General features: G+C 36.0%; 1 protein-coding gene across 3 annotated transcripts; it reads right to left on the bottom strand.

The window, feature by feature from the left end:
* Positions 1-6058: 6058 nt before the first annotated feature.
* Positions 6059-13760, bottom strand: LOC131682867 (uncharacterized). Of its 3 annotated transcripts, XM_058964638.1 has the most exons (6): positions 13650-13689; positions 11962-12049; positions 8370-8706; positions 8130-8244; positions 7674-7798; positions 6059-7534 (listed from the first exon to the last, which is right to left on the bottom strand). In XM_058964638.1, exons 3-6 carry the CDS (start codon positions 8628-8630, stop codon positions 7196-7198), a joined length of 840 nt encoding a protein of 279 aa, XP_058820621.1. In that variant the 5' UTR covers positions 8631-8706; positions 11962-12049; positions 13650-13689; the 3' UTR covers positions 6059-7195. The 3 variants fall into 3 exon arrangements, with proteins under 3 accessions (XP_058820621.1, XP_058820620.1, XP_058820622.1); XM_058964637.1 differs by lacking the exon at positions 11962-12049 and having other exon boundaries at positions 13286-13760; XM_058964639.1 differs by lacking the exon at positions 11962-12049 and having other exon boundaries at positions 13626-13739.
* Between the last annotated feature and the right edge of the window lie 2989 nt (positions 13761-16749).

The raw sequence follows: 16749 nt of genomic DNA, 5'->3' as shown, positions 1-16749 counted from the left end.
GGTTCTTACTACATTCTCCCCCAGCTCCTTCAGCTTGGGATCCACTCTCATCGTTTTTGAGTATTACAGCGTACGTCACGCCGTCGTTTGCTTTGACGACTAGAGCGTCTCCCCTACATCTCTCCTGGTGCGGCCGAAGGTCTTCTTTCTTCTTTTTCTTTGTTTCATCCTTTTCTTTCTGTTTTTCCTCCTCTCTTCTACGGTTTCTACGATTCGCCATCTACTCTCCATTTGTCGGCTGTTTCACTATCTTTTGCCAACCTTCTAGGGATCCTTCGGTTCCTCCCTCACTCCTGATTTTTCCGTTGCTCTTTTAACAGAATGGGAATACCGGTCAACCTTCCGCGTCTCATAGCTTTCGGCTACTGCTACGACAGATTTGATACTAATCACTTGGTCCCTGATCTGTCCGTCACGTCGCCCTTGCTTTTGACGAATTTGTAGACCTTTATGATTTTTTGTCTCAGTTTCGTCACTTTAGGCAACCCAGACTGCTGGTCTTTTTGGGTAACACACACCTAAAACCTTAGCTTTCCTTATCGACCTATTGCTTTGTCACCGTTCGTGCTCGGTATGGCCTCGCATGGGCTGCCTTCGCTGCTGTTGCTGTTGCGGTTACATATGCTGTTGTCTTAGGTCATTTTGCTGGGTCGGCGACCTCGCTAGTTCACTTTTGCGAACGGGTTCACCACACTTGCTCAGTTAGATTTTTTTTATTAAAGTAGAATACTTCTAACGATTCAATATAGGAGTCCCGTTTCAAAATTTTCTGCCAGAAATTTACTCGATTTTTTAAACGTGAATATCTGCCATTGTACTGCATGGAAAAATTAGATTATTTCGCTATCTGATTGGAAATATGCACAACAATTTTGTATACAATTCGGTAGTATGTACAATTACTAAAAATAGCGGAAATAATGGATTTTATAAAAGTAGTAATTATCTGATCCATGATTGGTCGGTACAATTCGCTCAAAAAGCAAGCGTTGCTGGGACTGCCTCTTTTTCATCGAATGAACTGTGACGCGTATAAAAAGGGAACACAAGAAAAATTCGTTAGTTTGTGTTCTGACGTTGTAAGCGTAGCAGCTACTGCGTTTCATGTCAGCTCACATTCTTTGATGGTAGGTAATAGATACCATGACAGCCCCAGGTGCTGATAGCATTTCATTCTAATCATGAAATGACGAGTCAATTTCATGCATACACGGAAGATACAATGATGACACACCATAGAAAAAGCAGAAAGCTCTTTTTTGCAGAGCTGAATAAATGGGTTGGTGATGGGGTGGTTTAGGGCGAGAACCGCGCTCTTTTCTTTAAATTATATGTGGCGTTAGGTACGCGTACAGATAAATTCACCACGGTGCGCGTTCCAGAGTGCATCGTGGTGAACTTAACTGTGTGTTTCTTCTGGCAAGTCGTAGTGCGTACTGGTTGTTTCTGGCTTATTGGATGCTGATATTTTGATTTTCTGTTGATGATTTGATACGAGTTTTTTCGGAAAGTTTATTTACGAGTTTATAGAGCATTTTTACACTACCAGGAAAACTTCAAATACTCGGTCCTCGGAGCAAACTGAGAAAAAGTTTTACGTATCATCATACTATAAACACAGTTAAATAACGGTCCGTAAAACAGATTAGTAGTATCCATATTAAGCCCGGCTTCTTTTATTTGACGCAATATGAAAACTCCACTCTAAGATACCTGCGTGGTTAAGGTTCAAGCATATTATCCATCCATATATATAAAAGTCAATGTTTGTATGTATGTGATTTATGAACTCCCAAACGACTTGACCTATTGCCGTAAAAATTTATACGTGGTAGACATTTGTTATGGGGCGTGTTTATATGCTATTGGTTGGGAATTATCTGCCTGCCAGTTGGCGCTTCGGAGCAAATTGTGTTTTATTACTATTTCGTTGAAAGTCGCAGCAACGCGCGATGGGTATTAGCTAGTTATTTATGAAAACATGGGGTAAAACGCGCCTCCTAAGTAAATATGATCATAGCATAACTATAGAACTTTAATTGGGAGAATTTAATAAATATCATTCAACCAACATTTCCCCCTGTAATCGCAATCATAACGCTTTGAAAAATATTCAAAATTTGAATAATTCACAACAACAACGGGACAGAAAGCTTGTTGGACTAACACGTAATTTTGTTTTTTGTCGAGATTTCACAAAAGTGTAGCTTTAAATCGTCTTAGGTTGTGCAAATCTTAGGTTTTCAAAATAATTGTTCTGTTTTAGATTAGAAAGATAGGTAATGTCAACGACATTACCGATATGAAGTAGCATACATTTTAAGTTGTTAATACGAATGCTGCAATTTTTACTAATTTACCATATGAGGATAAATATGTTGGAATATTTTAGGTTTCGATGTACGTGTACCGATACCATTAGAAACCATTTGAATTAACGATGTAGCTGGTTTTAATATAACCTATCAGAAGATAGTCAAAATTGTAGCATTCGCATTAACATCCTAAAGTGTATTCTACTTAACTCCGGTTATGTCTCTCACATTACCCACCCATCTTTTTTTGTTGTTTTGTCTTCTTCCATGCTCTTTTGGTCCCAACGTCAAGCCGCTATATACACCCGTAATAAATAGTCGCCTCATATGATCTCATGGTTAATTTTGCGGACAGTGAGGTCGCATGTAAGGGTTGATGCGGTCCTTCATAGGGTATCGCGTTCAGAGCCGGATTGGCTCCAGTCAGGAAAGCTCAACTGAGCCTACTTCCACCGGCTAAGGTGCCGAGTTTCGAGCGTACTTGGAGACCTGCCAAAGTCAAAGGAAAGTGACGAAATCTTTTTACCTTTCTCATAATAAAGGTTGTGCAATCAGTCGGAATTTCGACCATTTAACCGAGGCTCGCTAGGCCGAATCTTTTATATTATTCGACTCAGTTCGGCGATATCGGAAAACAATCTCTATGTGTGTATGTGTGTGCGTATGCATGTATGTAGATATGTATGTGTCAAATAATCTCACTCATTATTCTCAGAGATGGCTGGTACGATTTTAACAAAGTTATACTCAAATGAAAGGTGTAATAACGTCATAGGTCGCTATTGAATTTTATATGAATCGGTGTTCTGGTCCCGGAGTTACGGGTTGAAAAGTGCGGTCACTTAGCAAACTCCAATATAAACTGGTACCACCAATATGTCAAAATGATGCAATATACATTAAAGTGTGTGCAACATTAATTGGATTTGCGTGCTTAGGTCATTAATGATCCATCGAAGTCGCTTTGACCACATTGGTCACCTACGACGGTTCTTGATTCCATATAAGCTGAAACTGAACTGAATTTGTGTTTTGGATGCTGAAAATGCATGAAACGTGGAGATTTAATGTAATCTCGAAAAGCATTATTGACAAAAATAGACTTTTTTGGATTTTGGCACATTTTTACCTTTCTCTTATAGATAGTTTAAGCAATCACTCTGAACATCACTAACCTAATCTTTTTTTACTGAGTATTACTGATTTGATATGTGGATTTTTTATGTAGATTTTAAAACTAATGTGTTTTTTATGCGGATTTTCAAAGTTCTGCGGTTTTTTTTATGCGGTACGTATCCCCGCATAAAAAAAACTTCAGTCTATACTACGAATGTAATAGACATTCCCACAATTATAATGATCCCAACCATGGAGTCATGGTATGGAGAAATAACAAAAGCACAATTGCACAACTAGGTGGATTAAAACAGGCTTTGCAATTGATTATTACCGTGTTCCGAAAATATTTGTAAAATTTTTTTGGCCGTTAAATTATTTGGGCATAAAGAATTCTTCCTACACGTGGTGCAATTAGTACTCATCTTTTTCCACCAGCAGATCATGACGACCAACCTAAGAGTTTTTTTTGTCCTCTCTTCGTTTACAAAATTTTTGATCCCGAATATTGATTCGTATTTTTGTATAAAGTTATAACCATTTATAATAAAAATGTAATATGTATATGCATTTGAATGTTTATAATGAATATAACCAACCTAAAATCCTAGTACACATGGTTGAGAAAGGCACAATCGCAGCATTTTTTTTAAAATTATTATTATGCACCAGTTTGTTTTAATTTATGATCATGATTTACAAAACAAAGCCGACGTTGATTCCACATAACAATATTTGTAGTGGTCAGTACGATCGTAGGACTAGCCCCGCAATCGTTTTGTACACTGTATACTAAGGGAATCGTTGACATAGAATGTCAAGTTCCGCAATGAAATGTAGTACCAGTGCTTTGCTTTATTCCAATATTAAATAGCTGATGCTAGTAATTTAACTAAATTAATTTTCCTATTAATCACGATAAAATCCAATTAAATTTATGACCATTCGAAAACGTCAATATCAACATTCTCGAATTGTGGCCAAACAAATAATTTGCAATGAAATTAATCATAGTTTTACCCTTAAATAAACGAAACCCTTTCTGAAAACTATGCAAGGTACAGGAGGTCTCAGAAATTAATTCCAGTTTGATAAATGGTGGTCTTAAACTTGTTTTATAAATGAAATAAAAAACGAAGTTTCACAAAAAGTCAACAATTGCGTAACAACGTATAAGAAATCATACGAATACGAATTCATTCTTACCTGATCGATAAATGTTTGGAATTAGCATTTCATTTTGAAAAATAGAAAAAAAAAACGATTATTAGATGCCAGTCTTCTGTGTTTGATTTGAAAGGATTCTAAGAGTAAAATAATACTTAGTTAGAACATGTTTGTTTAAATGATATTGATTTAGAATTTCGTAGATCATTTCGAAGGTTTACTACGAATACCATAAAAATGTAATGTTTGAACTCCTAAACCTTCAATTCACAAACATCGATACAATAGCCGAGAAATACGAAGAAAGTTCCCCGAAGGTAATACATATCTAAAACTAAAAAATTGGGAGATAAGTTTCGTTGTCTTCCTAAATTTGGTGTGCAATTGAAGTGTATTGTTAGTATTTTGTAGTATTTTGTTAGTATTCTTCATATATCACCATTACCTTCAATCGTATTTATATTGTGTACATAAGTTCATTACATTTATTTTCAATATATTAATTGCATTTTTATTCGTTCCATACTTTCATTCAAATTCACACATATTAACGCGTCTAGGGAAGGAGGGGGTGTGAGAAGTGGTGACATGTTGTGACATATGGGGGAGAGGGTGTAAGCTAGATCGTCACGTAACATATTTTTTCTGAACAAAAACATTTTTTCGAAGAATTTGTTACGTAATAGAGGAGGGGGGATAGAGAAATTTGTGACAATTTGTTACATGGGGGAGTCAATTTTGGGCGATTTTCGCGTTACGTAATTTATGAATGGTCCCTAAAAACGATTTGAAATGTTCTCTAAATTAGAATGAGTTTCAAAAAACTGTGAACCTGTCAAACATGCCTGAAGCACCAGCTAACTTGTGCTGTGTTGATCTAGAACATGTTATAAGAATATCTATGCACAAAATATTTCTAGAAACTTCGATCTACATATTGGGGACATGTTATCGAAAAGCATCTATCTTCTGTTATAAAATAAATGATCCACGTCGTCGGGTAACTGAAGGCTGCATATGATAAAATTAAATCCATATTCCTTATCAATTCAGTTGCAAAACTTATTTTAGTTAACAGATTACTTGTAGCAAAGCAGAAGTAGCATTTCTAATAAAATACTGTTTAAATGCATTTTAGTTAGGAGGCTTTTTATATTACTACAAAATTTACATCATACATTTCTAATTCATAATAATAACCTTCTGGCGCCAGTCATGATAGTGCCCCGAGCGCACCACGTTGAGAAACTCTAGCGAAATCATCTTTGAGCAACGGCGGCTGCTCGTTTAGTGTACCACTAATGCGACTTCCGCGAGGATAAAATAAAACTTGCATAAATTTGTTGTATTTTCTGTAAAAAATCAATTTATTCAAAATACATATGTATAACATGATCAATGTCAACTGATTAGTGGGAATTGACTTCGAATAATTTAAAAATGAACAGGAGCACGTGGGATTTCATTTCGTTTGCACACCAACCAAGCATGGGTAAAATGACGGCAACAGTGTAAAATTTTTAATCCGCAGCGGCGCAAGTATGATTTTTCTAAATATGATTTGATGTACGGCAAAATGTACATATCTCCGAAACGGTGTTTCGATTCTATGTGATGTAAGCGGTGGAAATGTTCCTTATAAAATTCTCAACAAATGTATGTAAATAAAAAGTAGTACTTGCATAGGAAATAGAAGAGAAATTTGAAAATCAAAGCTTTGCCGGTACACCATTCTAACAAAACACCAAATTTTGCAACATAAAAAATACTAAAATGTAGCTTAGACGATGCTCGAGTTTTGTATGTTTTCCTTTTTTCGAAATTTTTTACCGACGATTTTTAAAAAATCGGCAAAGCCCCGCGCGCAATTCCATTAAGTTTCCCCTTTGGGTGAAAATATACTCATTTCCAATAAAAGTGGAATAACCCGTTTAATGGGTAAAGTACATATACCCATTAATGGGGACATGCCCTGTACGTCGACCTGAGTATTTTTTACTCACTTTCGATCACAGAATATTTCCAGAAAAATGGGTTGACAATACCCATTATTTAAAACACTGAAAACGGGTTTCTGGTTCTGCTATTTCATTAAAAAGAATGTTACATTACATAATAATTTACCTTACGGTAAACAATCAAAATACGAGAAAAACGCACAAGTTTAATTTTATTTACTTATATTCAGAGTTAAAAATATTCAAATTCATTGAATGAAAATTGATCATATTCAGCCACATTCATTTTCAATATTCAGTGATGCAGCTGAAAACGTCAAACGAACAAACCGCTCATTCATCCATGCAGATTTTCATTCGTCTCCGATTATTACATGAAGCGACCGTGCAGCAACGAATCAAACGCATCAAAGTAGGCCCTGGTACAATGTAAGCGATGATGATTGTTGTTTCATATGCTTTACCGGCATTTGAAAACATTTTCCTTGATAATTAGTGAAATGAATATATTGTACGATATTCAACTGAATGATTAACATGGATATTTGAATGAATATTTTTTCTATTCACCGCGAGTCGCATCAGGTTCATTTTCAGCCGTCAAAATAGAGCTTCGATTATTTGTAACTCTGCTTATATTTACATTATATTCTCAACTTTGAATGACTCCGTAAACGATGCAGTGAGACGACGAACAGAAAGTCTAGCGCTGTAAAATTTTAACTTATAACCAATTATTTCAACGAATTCGTGGACCTTCTTCAGGGCTGTCGGCACACCTATCCCAAATACTGCGAAACTTTTGAAAAGGCAGTCAATGGCCTGCACAGAGTCTTCTCCGCATGCAATGAGTTCACCTTCCATGAATAGGTAATAATTTCCAGTTTTACACACAACATGTGGTGGTGGAAATGAACCGGACTCGATATTTATTGCAATGTATTTAGCCAAAAGATTCCCCAACGACTCGTTCGTATCCTGTAATTAAATAGACCTTATTTACAATATATGTTCACTGCCCTTATACGCATATTTGTCATAGGTTCCATGTGACTCCCTATATACATGGGACAATTATGCGTATAATAGCAGTACATTCCTCATGTAAAAAACAAACCTCAATCCATATGATCAATGGCGCGGCAAGTTCATCTTCCACATTTTTATGTTGCAGCGCTGATTTCTGTTTTATGCCACGTCTTGTCAATGCAGCCATGATCCGTAGACAACCTCGCACACAATCTGAATGGATTACAATGGTTGGAAATATTTAATTCAATGTTGAACCTATAACTTTTAAGTATTTGAAGAATATATAGCCAGGAGTCATGACTAAGATCAACTCTGAAAAATTTGTCCAAACACCTTGTGAGAACCGCACTCTGAACGTGGTGTAAAATTACATTTTCATGCATATGTTGTACAAAAAAAAAACGCCAGCATTTTTCAGGATCAAAACTAAACTTGCACGAACAACTCCGCTATGTTGCTAAATGATTTAAGGATTTTTTCGTCAGAGTTGGTCAGCTTAGTCTAAATCAATATAGATTCAAATACCATCAATTCAATTTACCATCATGAACATTCATGTGCTTGTCGTCTTCTATCAAAAGTCCTCTTGCGAATATTTGTCGTAAATCAGAATTGGTGTTATATCCAGGATTGAGCTTTTCGAATGCCTTTTCAATCTAAAATATCATAAAACCAGAAAAAAATTGCTGAATAACGAAGAAACATGCACAATTTTTTAACTGCTCATTGCAAAAAGATTGAATACGAAGAACAATTTTAACATTTTGAATTTTAAACTTACTTGCAAACCCTCGAACGACATTAGGTGAGGAAATACATTTAGTATATCCCGCACGGATTTTTTTGTTATATAAGAGCAATACATGCAGTTCATGAGTATCGGCCATATATTTTGATATTTTGTTGAAATTGGCCGCATTCCTTTCAAGCTGAGAACATTCTTTTGCTTGCTCCAAAATAATCGATGAAATACTTGTAATATTTGGTTTTTTAATCTTGTGTGTAAATTTCCGGTCGCTTTGGGGGAGATTCTTTGCTGCATTACGTAAATGTGTCTGGATCATACCAGTGTGCTCATGATTAGGCCCTTTCCCTCCATTTTTCCAGAAAAAAACTGCCTGTAATATGAATTAAATTTATCGTTCGATTTTTAACCTTTTTGCCTTTCTCATATAGAAAGGTTATGCAATCACTCTGAAAAACGTCAACCTAATCCCGGCCCGGAGGGCCGAGTGTCATATCCCATTCGACTCAGTTCGTCGAGATCGGAAAAAGTCTGTATGTGTGTGTATGTATGTATGTGTGTGTATGTGTGTGTGTATGTGTGTGTATGTATGTGCGTATGTGTCAAATAATGTCACTCATTTTGCTCAGAGATGGCTGGACCGATTTGCCCAAACTTAGTCTCAAATGAAAGGTGCAACCTTCCCATCGGCTGCTATTGAATTTTGGATCGATCGGAATTCTGGTTCCGGAATTACGGGTTTCAGAGTGCGGCCACACAGAAATTTCTCATATAAACTATAGGAAAAATCAAAAACTGAATTTTTATTTTTGATGCTAAATGTGTTCAAGGTGCATGAAACGTCGAGATTTGATGCAAACTCGAAAAAAAAAATTTGACTACGATTCACTTTTTTGGATTTTGGCACATTTTTGCCTTTCTCATATAGAAAGGTTATGCAATCACTCTGAAAAACGTCAACCTAATCCCGGCCCGGAGGGCCGAGTGTCATATCCCATTCGACTCAGTTCGTCGAGATCGGAAAAAGTCTGTATGTGTGTGTGTATGTATGTATGTGTGTGTATGTGTGTGTGTGTATGTGTGTGTATGTGTGTGTGTGTATGTATGTGCGTATGTGTCAAATAATGTCACTCATTTTTCTCAGAGATGGCTGGACCGATTTGCCCAAACTTAGTCTCAAATGAAAGGTGCAACCTTCCCATCGGCTGCTATTGAATTTTGGATCGATCGGAATTCTGGTTCCGGAATTACGGGTTTCAGAGTGCGGCCACACAGAAATTTCTCATATAAACTATAGGAAAAATCAAAAACTGAATTTTTATTTTTGATGCTAAATGTGTTCAAGGTGCATGAAACGTCGAGATTTGATGCAAACTCGAAAAAAAAAATTTGACTACGATTCACTTTTTTGGATTTTGGCACATTTTTGCCTTTCTCATATAGAAAGGTTATGCAATCACTCTGAAAAACGTCAACCTAATCCCGGCCCGGAGGGCCGAGTGTCATATCCCATTCGACTCAGTTCGTCGAGATCGGAAAAAGTCTGTATGTGTGTGTGTATGTATGTATGTGTGTGTATGTGTGTGTGTATGTGTGTGTGTATGTGTGTGTGTGTGTATGTATGTGCGTATGTGTCAAATAATGTCACTCATTTTTCTCAGAGATGGCTGGACCGATTTGCCCAAACTTAGTCTCAAATGAAAGGTGCAACCTTCCCATCGGCTGCTATTGAATTTTGGATCGATCGGAATTCTGGTTCCGGAATTACGGGTTTCAGAGTGCGGCCACACAGAAATTTCTCATATAAACTATAGGAAAAATCAAAAACTGAATTTTTATTTTTGATGCTAAATGTGTTCAAGGTGCATGAAACGTCGAGATTTGATGCAAACTCGAAAAAAAAATTTGACTACGATTCACTTTTTTGGATTTTGGCACATTTTTGCCTTTCTCATATAGAAAGGTTATGCAATCACTCTGAAAAACGTCAACCTAATCCCGGCCAAATTTTTTTTCGACTCGTTTAGGGTTTCTGGATTTTAACAGGGGCGTAGTTGATGGTTTACGGAGAGGGGTTACACCCCCCCCCCCCTCTACTGTTCGCGCCCCTCCTTTAAAAATCTCCTTAAATCACCCCTCAGACCACCACCCCATCCAGCCCTCATACCCCTCCCTTTCAACCCCATCATCTTTAAACCACCACAAAGCATACCAATTTAAGCTGGGGAGTCGTTCGTTCACATACCCACCCCCGCATGACAAAATGAGTTAGCAAGCAGATAACATTAATCTAATGCTGATTAGGCTAATGGAGTATGATATTTTTTTGTTTCAAGTGTTTCACCGTCGACACGTAGCTCATCAAGTTCGTGGCTGGCATGCCATTGTGTATAAGTGCAAAGTGTACTAAGAATGTAATGGACATTTCCACGATTATGTTGAACATAAAAAGCCTCCGTGCCATAGTTTAGAGAAATGAGAAAGGCACAATTGCACCGCTAGGTGGATTAAAACAGGTTTTTAATTATATATTTCAATAAAAAGCATGCTTCCGGAAACGATTGTGAGTACTAAAGTTTGGGTCCTTGTGTCCCACATTTGTTTTTCAGATCTTATGGCGAATCTTGTGTATGTCATAATGTACCGGGTCTTACGTCGTACTTTCATTCTCAGGTCGTCTGCTGCGATGGGTATCCAGGACACGTTATGATCTTGCACATAACATTCTCATGATCAGTGTCCTGAATATCCATTGTGACCACATCTCGAGCGTTGTATCACCCCCTCCCCTTCTTGAAAGATGAACCTCTTATGTTATGACACGGTGCCATGTCATGAATAATGGAATTATGAATACGGGTATATACTCTAAAACAATATATACGCGAAAGGAGGTCTTAGTGGAATGTACGTAATGTTTCAAAGGTTTTGTTCCATTTAATTCCACTATGTTTGAAATATAGTGGAATTAAATGAAGGATGAATGGAAAGAGACTGCAATCAACTGAATGCACGGCTTTTATGCTATCGACATAGCCTAGATATTTCACATTATTTACTTCAATGCAAATAAAAACTTTGAAATATCTACCTGTCTCATTCACGAATCGCATTCTCGCTGTCGTTCTCTGTTCAAGGGACTTGAAAGCACATGTGACCTTTGTCTCACTTTACTATATTCAATTTTGCGTTAAATACTGGACCAGTAAATTCTATTCTGTACATAAATCTTTTTTTCGGGAATATGTGACCAAAAAGTAAACGTTTCAGGTTGCTGATAACTAATTATGGTCCAATACAATAAAGTAGAAAAACCAGATAATCTTAAAACGACGCCGTCAAGTAAAGAAGCATGAAAACAAAAAGAATAAAACCAAAAAAGATGGAAGCCCTAGAAAGTCCATCGCATATTTATTAGCTTTTTCTCAGATGGGATTTCACTCTGATCAGTTTATTTTTTTTTGTTTTCTTCCATTTAATTCCACTATGTTTGAAACACAGTGGAATTAAATGGAAGAAAACCTTTGAAACATTACTCTAAAACGCCAAACAACTACTGAGGTATTAAAACGAGTTTCAGAAAGGGTATGGGGTGGCCGAATCGGGACATTAGTGTACACACACTCACATGATCTGGTGCTTCATCCGGTCCTTTAAGTTCCTTCAGTTTGGGGAACGCTTTGATTATACCTATTGCTAACGCTTCTTTGTCTTCTCTAGATGGATACCCAAAAAGAAAGATTGTTTATAGTTTGTTTTGAGCATATTTGTTTTATGATGGGAGGCAATTTCATGAAATGTTTACGTATTACAATGAATTTCAAAAGTAATCCTTACACAGTGTACACCTTTTTAAAAAGCGTACACCAATACTGGAATCCATATATCAACTAGACACTAGAAACAGGTCCGGTCTAATGAATGCTTATGTCGTCATAAAACGTACGGTCATGAAAGTATTAAATATGCCACTTACTCGTGGTCTTTCATGAGTTTATAGACCATTTCTCCACACAATACACGAATCATCAATAAAAAAATATAAAAGGAAGTTATAAACGATTACTATAAATGATTATAAAAGGATTATCAAAGTAGTGCAACATCAACTCAATGAATTGATCGAAACCACAACTGCTCTAAGCCCAACAATCTCATAAATTACATATACGACATATCTTATTTTGATATGTTCAACAACGCTAATCTGGCCATCAAGTTAAATTTACCGTAGGAGCAGATAACACTAGGAATGTATAACAAATTTGCATAAAATTTGAAAAAAAAATGCATTTAGTTTCCATTTTTGCATCAACTTTGCATTGTCTCGCCGAAAAATCTGTTCAACAAACGTCTGACACTTATTAACTTCGTTTGATGCTTTTTGGGATGTAGAGCTAGTTTCTTGTAAGGCTTCGATATCTTACTCGCAGCACAAAATACATTTTAAATCCCTTTTTTTGGAAAATAACGTAAGTGAGCTGCTCCTAGGGTTTATCTTTGGATTTGCTTTATTTCTTCTAACGTTGTGTAGAGTATCCAAATAGAAGCAATATGCATAATCAAACGAAATAAAATAGTATTAAATCTTCTAAATAGAATTATAATGAAATTGACCCTTTTGCAATTTTCTATTTTCGTTTGGCAGTTAGCTTCTTTTCAAATCTTTGGCTTGATTTTTTCTCGACCCAATTAAGTTTAGTCGGAAAATGAGCCGGAATGCTGGCTGGCTCTAGTTCATATTCCGGCTCCAGTGACACAACCGATTCTAGATAGAATCGGTTGTGTCACTAGAGCCGCAATACTGACTAGACCCAGCTAAAATTCCGACTGAACTTTACTGGGGATACTGTATCAATAAATTTATATAGCGTTTAGGTAATTTTGAATGTAATCACTGTTGAACAAATCTGCAAATATATAAATTAATGAAATTATATATGTGGACATACCTGTATTTAATAGCGAAGTGATAATAAATCAAGAGATTTAAAGAGTGAATTGTTTGGAATTTTTGAGCAAAATGTTGAAAAAAAATCAATAATACTACATCGACATACTTTAAACTAATATAAAGAGAATCTGTAGTAGTATCGTGAAGTCTCCATAAACTATAAGACTTTCTAGTGAAAATTTCTGCTAAAGGAACTTTAACAATTACTTCACTTAGACAAACTCTAAAACTGTTTAGAGAATCACTAAAATCGAGAACCATTAGTTCTTGCAATATGAATGTGAATTCGTTATTACTTTCAATGATACCGTTCACAACACCATAATTATATTCAACACCTGTTTTAAATTTAGTAACTAAACCTGGTCGAAAGCTAGTTCCATTTACGGTCATGTGCTTAATTTGCTGAAAACGATTTGATAATTACTTTATCAATTTCGTAATTATGATGAATTATAGACCTAATTTGTTTTAAATTACAGGTATACCTCGATTTAACATACCCTCGATTTAACATATTTCGATTTAACGTAATTTTTGCCTCGATTTAACATACATGCAAAAATTTTTAATTTTTCTTTTCATTATTGATGTTACTAAAACGAAATGTTAAGAATCAATATCAATTTTATTCTATGATCCGCTTCCAATGCTTAAAGAAACATAATTTATTTTCGTTTTTTCGCTAGATTATGTTTAAGATTCTGAGATACAACAACATTCTTATTTTTTTAAAATTTATCTATGCGGACGAACTAAATAAAAAACGACTGTTCACCTTGTCAGTCACAAACCAAGTGATCGACCAAGTTTATTCTCACCAACCTTATCGCTCACATGCTCACTTTTGACATCTGAAAGTGGGTTCGTACTTTTACACCTATTCCTGTTGAACCCACACTATACACGCTTAATTAATAGCAATCAATAAAGTGTTACAATAATTCATTACAAATCCTTCCCTCTTAAGTTATTTGAACAATTTATACAACTCGGAAAATTCTTCACTAATATCCTATAGTAACATTTCAGATAAGGATAAGAATTCCTGAAATAGCCTATCTTCGAAACTATTTTACAAAATAATTTAAATTCACATTTCATTTGTAATATAAATAATTCCCGTCGAATTTCTTCTTTCTCGCTCTCACGGATCTCCGCAAGGAGCTTCCTGTTGCAACCTCGATAGTGTCGCTTTCGTTAATCGATCTTGCCGTTTCTTCTGATCGCAAGGCCTCAGGATGCACCTCACTTCTGGCTGGCGGTGGTATCGGCGTGAAACCCCGAAATGGTTCGTCGTCTTCGGAGTCGTCAAACTGCCTCTTTGCACCTTGTCTTGCCCTGGGTACGGGTATCTCCGCCAACTGAAACGCCACATTGCGCCTGCGTTCAGCTTTATCAGCAATTCTAATCTGCCCCCTGTGGGCCGAGATCAATACTGATCCGATCGCGATCTGCAGAATATTTGTACAAATTCGTTTAATAAATTTGGCTTCTAACCATTTTTGAGTTTCATTTACTTTATGGTTTTTATAGTAAACCTTGTCTCCCGCAACTAGCCTAGCAAAAGGGTCGGAAATTGGTTTTTCAAATTGTTTATATTCATCTTGTTCATTTTCTCGTTTAGGTAGAATTTGTTTTCTAAAATCCTTATTTGGATTTGCCAAGTCTAGTAGAGTTTTTGGTTTATAACATAAAACCCTTTCTGAGGGGAAATCCCCTCCGCTAGTAAGACAGCTGTTACGATAGTTAAAAAGGAAGAAATCTTAACGATCTTGAAGGTCTAATGTCCTCATTTCATGATCAAGAAGGAATTTTTTTAGGACATCTTTTGCCACTCGTACAAGGCGTTCTGCCTGCCCATTACTTTGAGGATGATAAGGCGGGCTTTTCATTACCTTGATCCCTTGCCTTTCAAAATACGAAACAAAATATTGAGAACTAAAAGGAGGTCCATTGTCTGTAACCATCACGTCTGGGAGACCGAAACGTGCAAAGAAACTTTGAAATTTTTTTGTAACTTTTTCTGCGTTTGTCCCAAACTTCATCCAAATTACTTCCAGCCATTTTGAAAAGCTGTCAACAATCAGCAGAAACACATGCCTTTCAAAATAAAAAAAATCAGCATGAACTCTGCTAAAAGGCCTGATAGTTGGAGTCCACTCATAGGTTATATTTTTTCCCGGAATTGTTGCCATTTTGAGACATATTTCACAATTCTTAGCATAAGAGTCGATGTCTGCATTCAACCCGAACCAGTAAACGCATCGTCTTGCAAGTTGCTTCATTTTAATTATTCCAACAAGATTAGCATGAAGCAACTTCAATACCTTAAATTGTAAGGTAAAAGGAATCACTACCCTATTTTGAAACATCAAACAACCATTTATCTCTTCCAATTCGTGATGTTGAGAATAGATATTTCTTAAATTTTTATCCATTCTTTTTGGCCAACCATGTTTAGTGTATTTTAATATCTGCTGTAAAAAGGAATCTCGTTTTGTTTCTTGCGCAATTGCAGTATGATCAAGCGGAAGATCGTTAGAAAAATTTAAACTATTAACCCCTTGCCTCTCAACACCTTTTGGAACTTCTAAATCAAGTGGGAATCTAGAGCAGAAGTCAGCGTTTCCCATTTTTGCTGATGGTCTATAAAATATATCATAGTCATAGATAGATAACTCCATTATATAGCGTTGCAGTCTTGTCACAAATGTTGAGTTTCGTCCAGATTTTCCAAAAATTCCTAAAAGCGGTTTGTGGTCAGTGTAAATGATAAATTTTTGTCCGTATAAATACTTGTGAAATTTCTCCATTGTTGATACGATTGCCAATGCCTCCAAATGAAGAATTGGATAAGATTTTTGCGCAGTATTCAATGAGAAAGAAGTAAAATAAATAGGTTTTTCTGTTCCATCTATGACATGAGCTATCACTCCTCCCAATCCGTAGGAAGAAGCATCTGCACAAACAACTATTGGTTTCTTTGCATCATATAAAACTAGAATATTAGCATTTAGCAGCTGTTGTTTACTATCATTGAAAGCTTTGTCACACATAGTGTTCCACACAAATTTAACATCTTTCGTTAACAATTTATACAAGGGATTCAAAGTTGAAGATAAATTAGGTAGAAATTTGCCATAGTAGTTTATGAAACCAAGATATGCTTTAAGTTGTGTCACATTTTGCGGAATTTTTGCTTGTTGGATTGTTGCTACTTTATCAGGATTTGGCTTAAGACCATTCTCTGAAATAATATGACCTAAATAAGGCAATTCTTTAACAAAAAACTTACACTTTTCAAAGTTTACTTTAATATTAGCTTTAGCCAAACGATCTAGCACCATAAGCAGCTTATTGTAGCAGTCCTCGAAATTTTTTCCAGCGATCAACACATCGTCAAGATAACAATAGACGAAGTCTAGTCCTTTTAAAATCGTGTCCATAATTTGCTGAAAT

Source organism: Topomyia yanbarensis, chromosome 2, assembly GCF_030247195.1.
Source record: "Topomyia yanbarensis strain Yona2022 chromosome 2, ASM3024719v1, whole genome shotgun sequence".
Classification (NCBI taxonomy): domain Eukaryota; kingdom Metazoa; phylum Arthropoda; class Insecta; order Diptera; family Culicidae; genus Topomyia; species Topomyia yanbarensis.
Note: the sequence above shows the minus strand (reverse complement) of the source record. Positions and strands in the feature narration are given on the sequence as shown.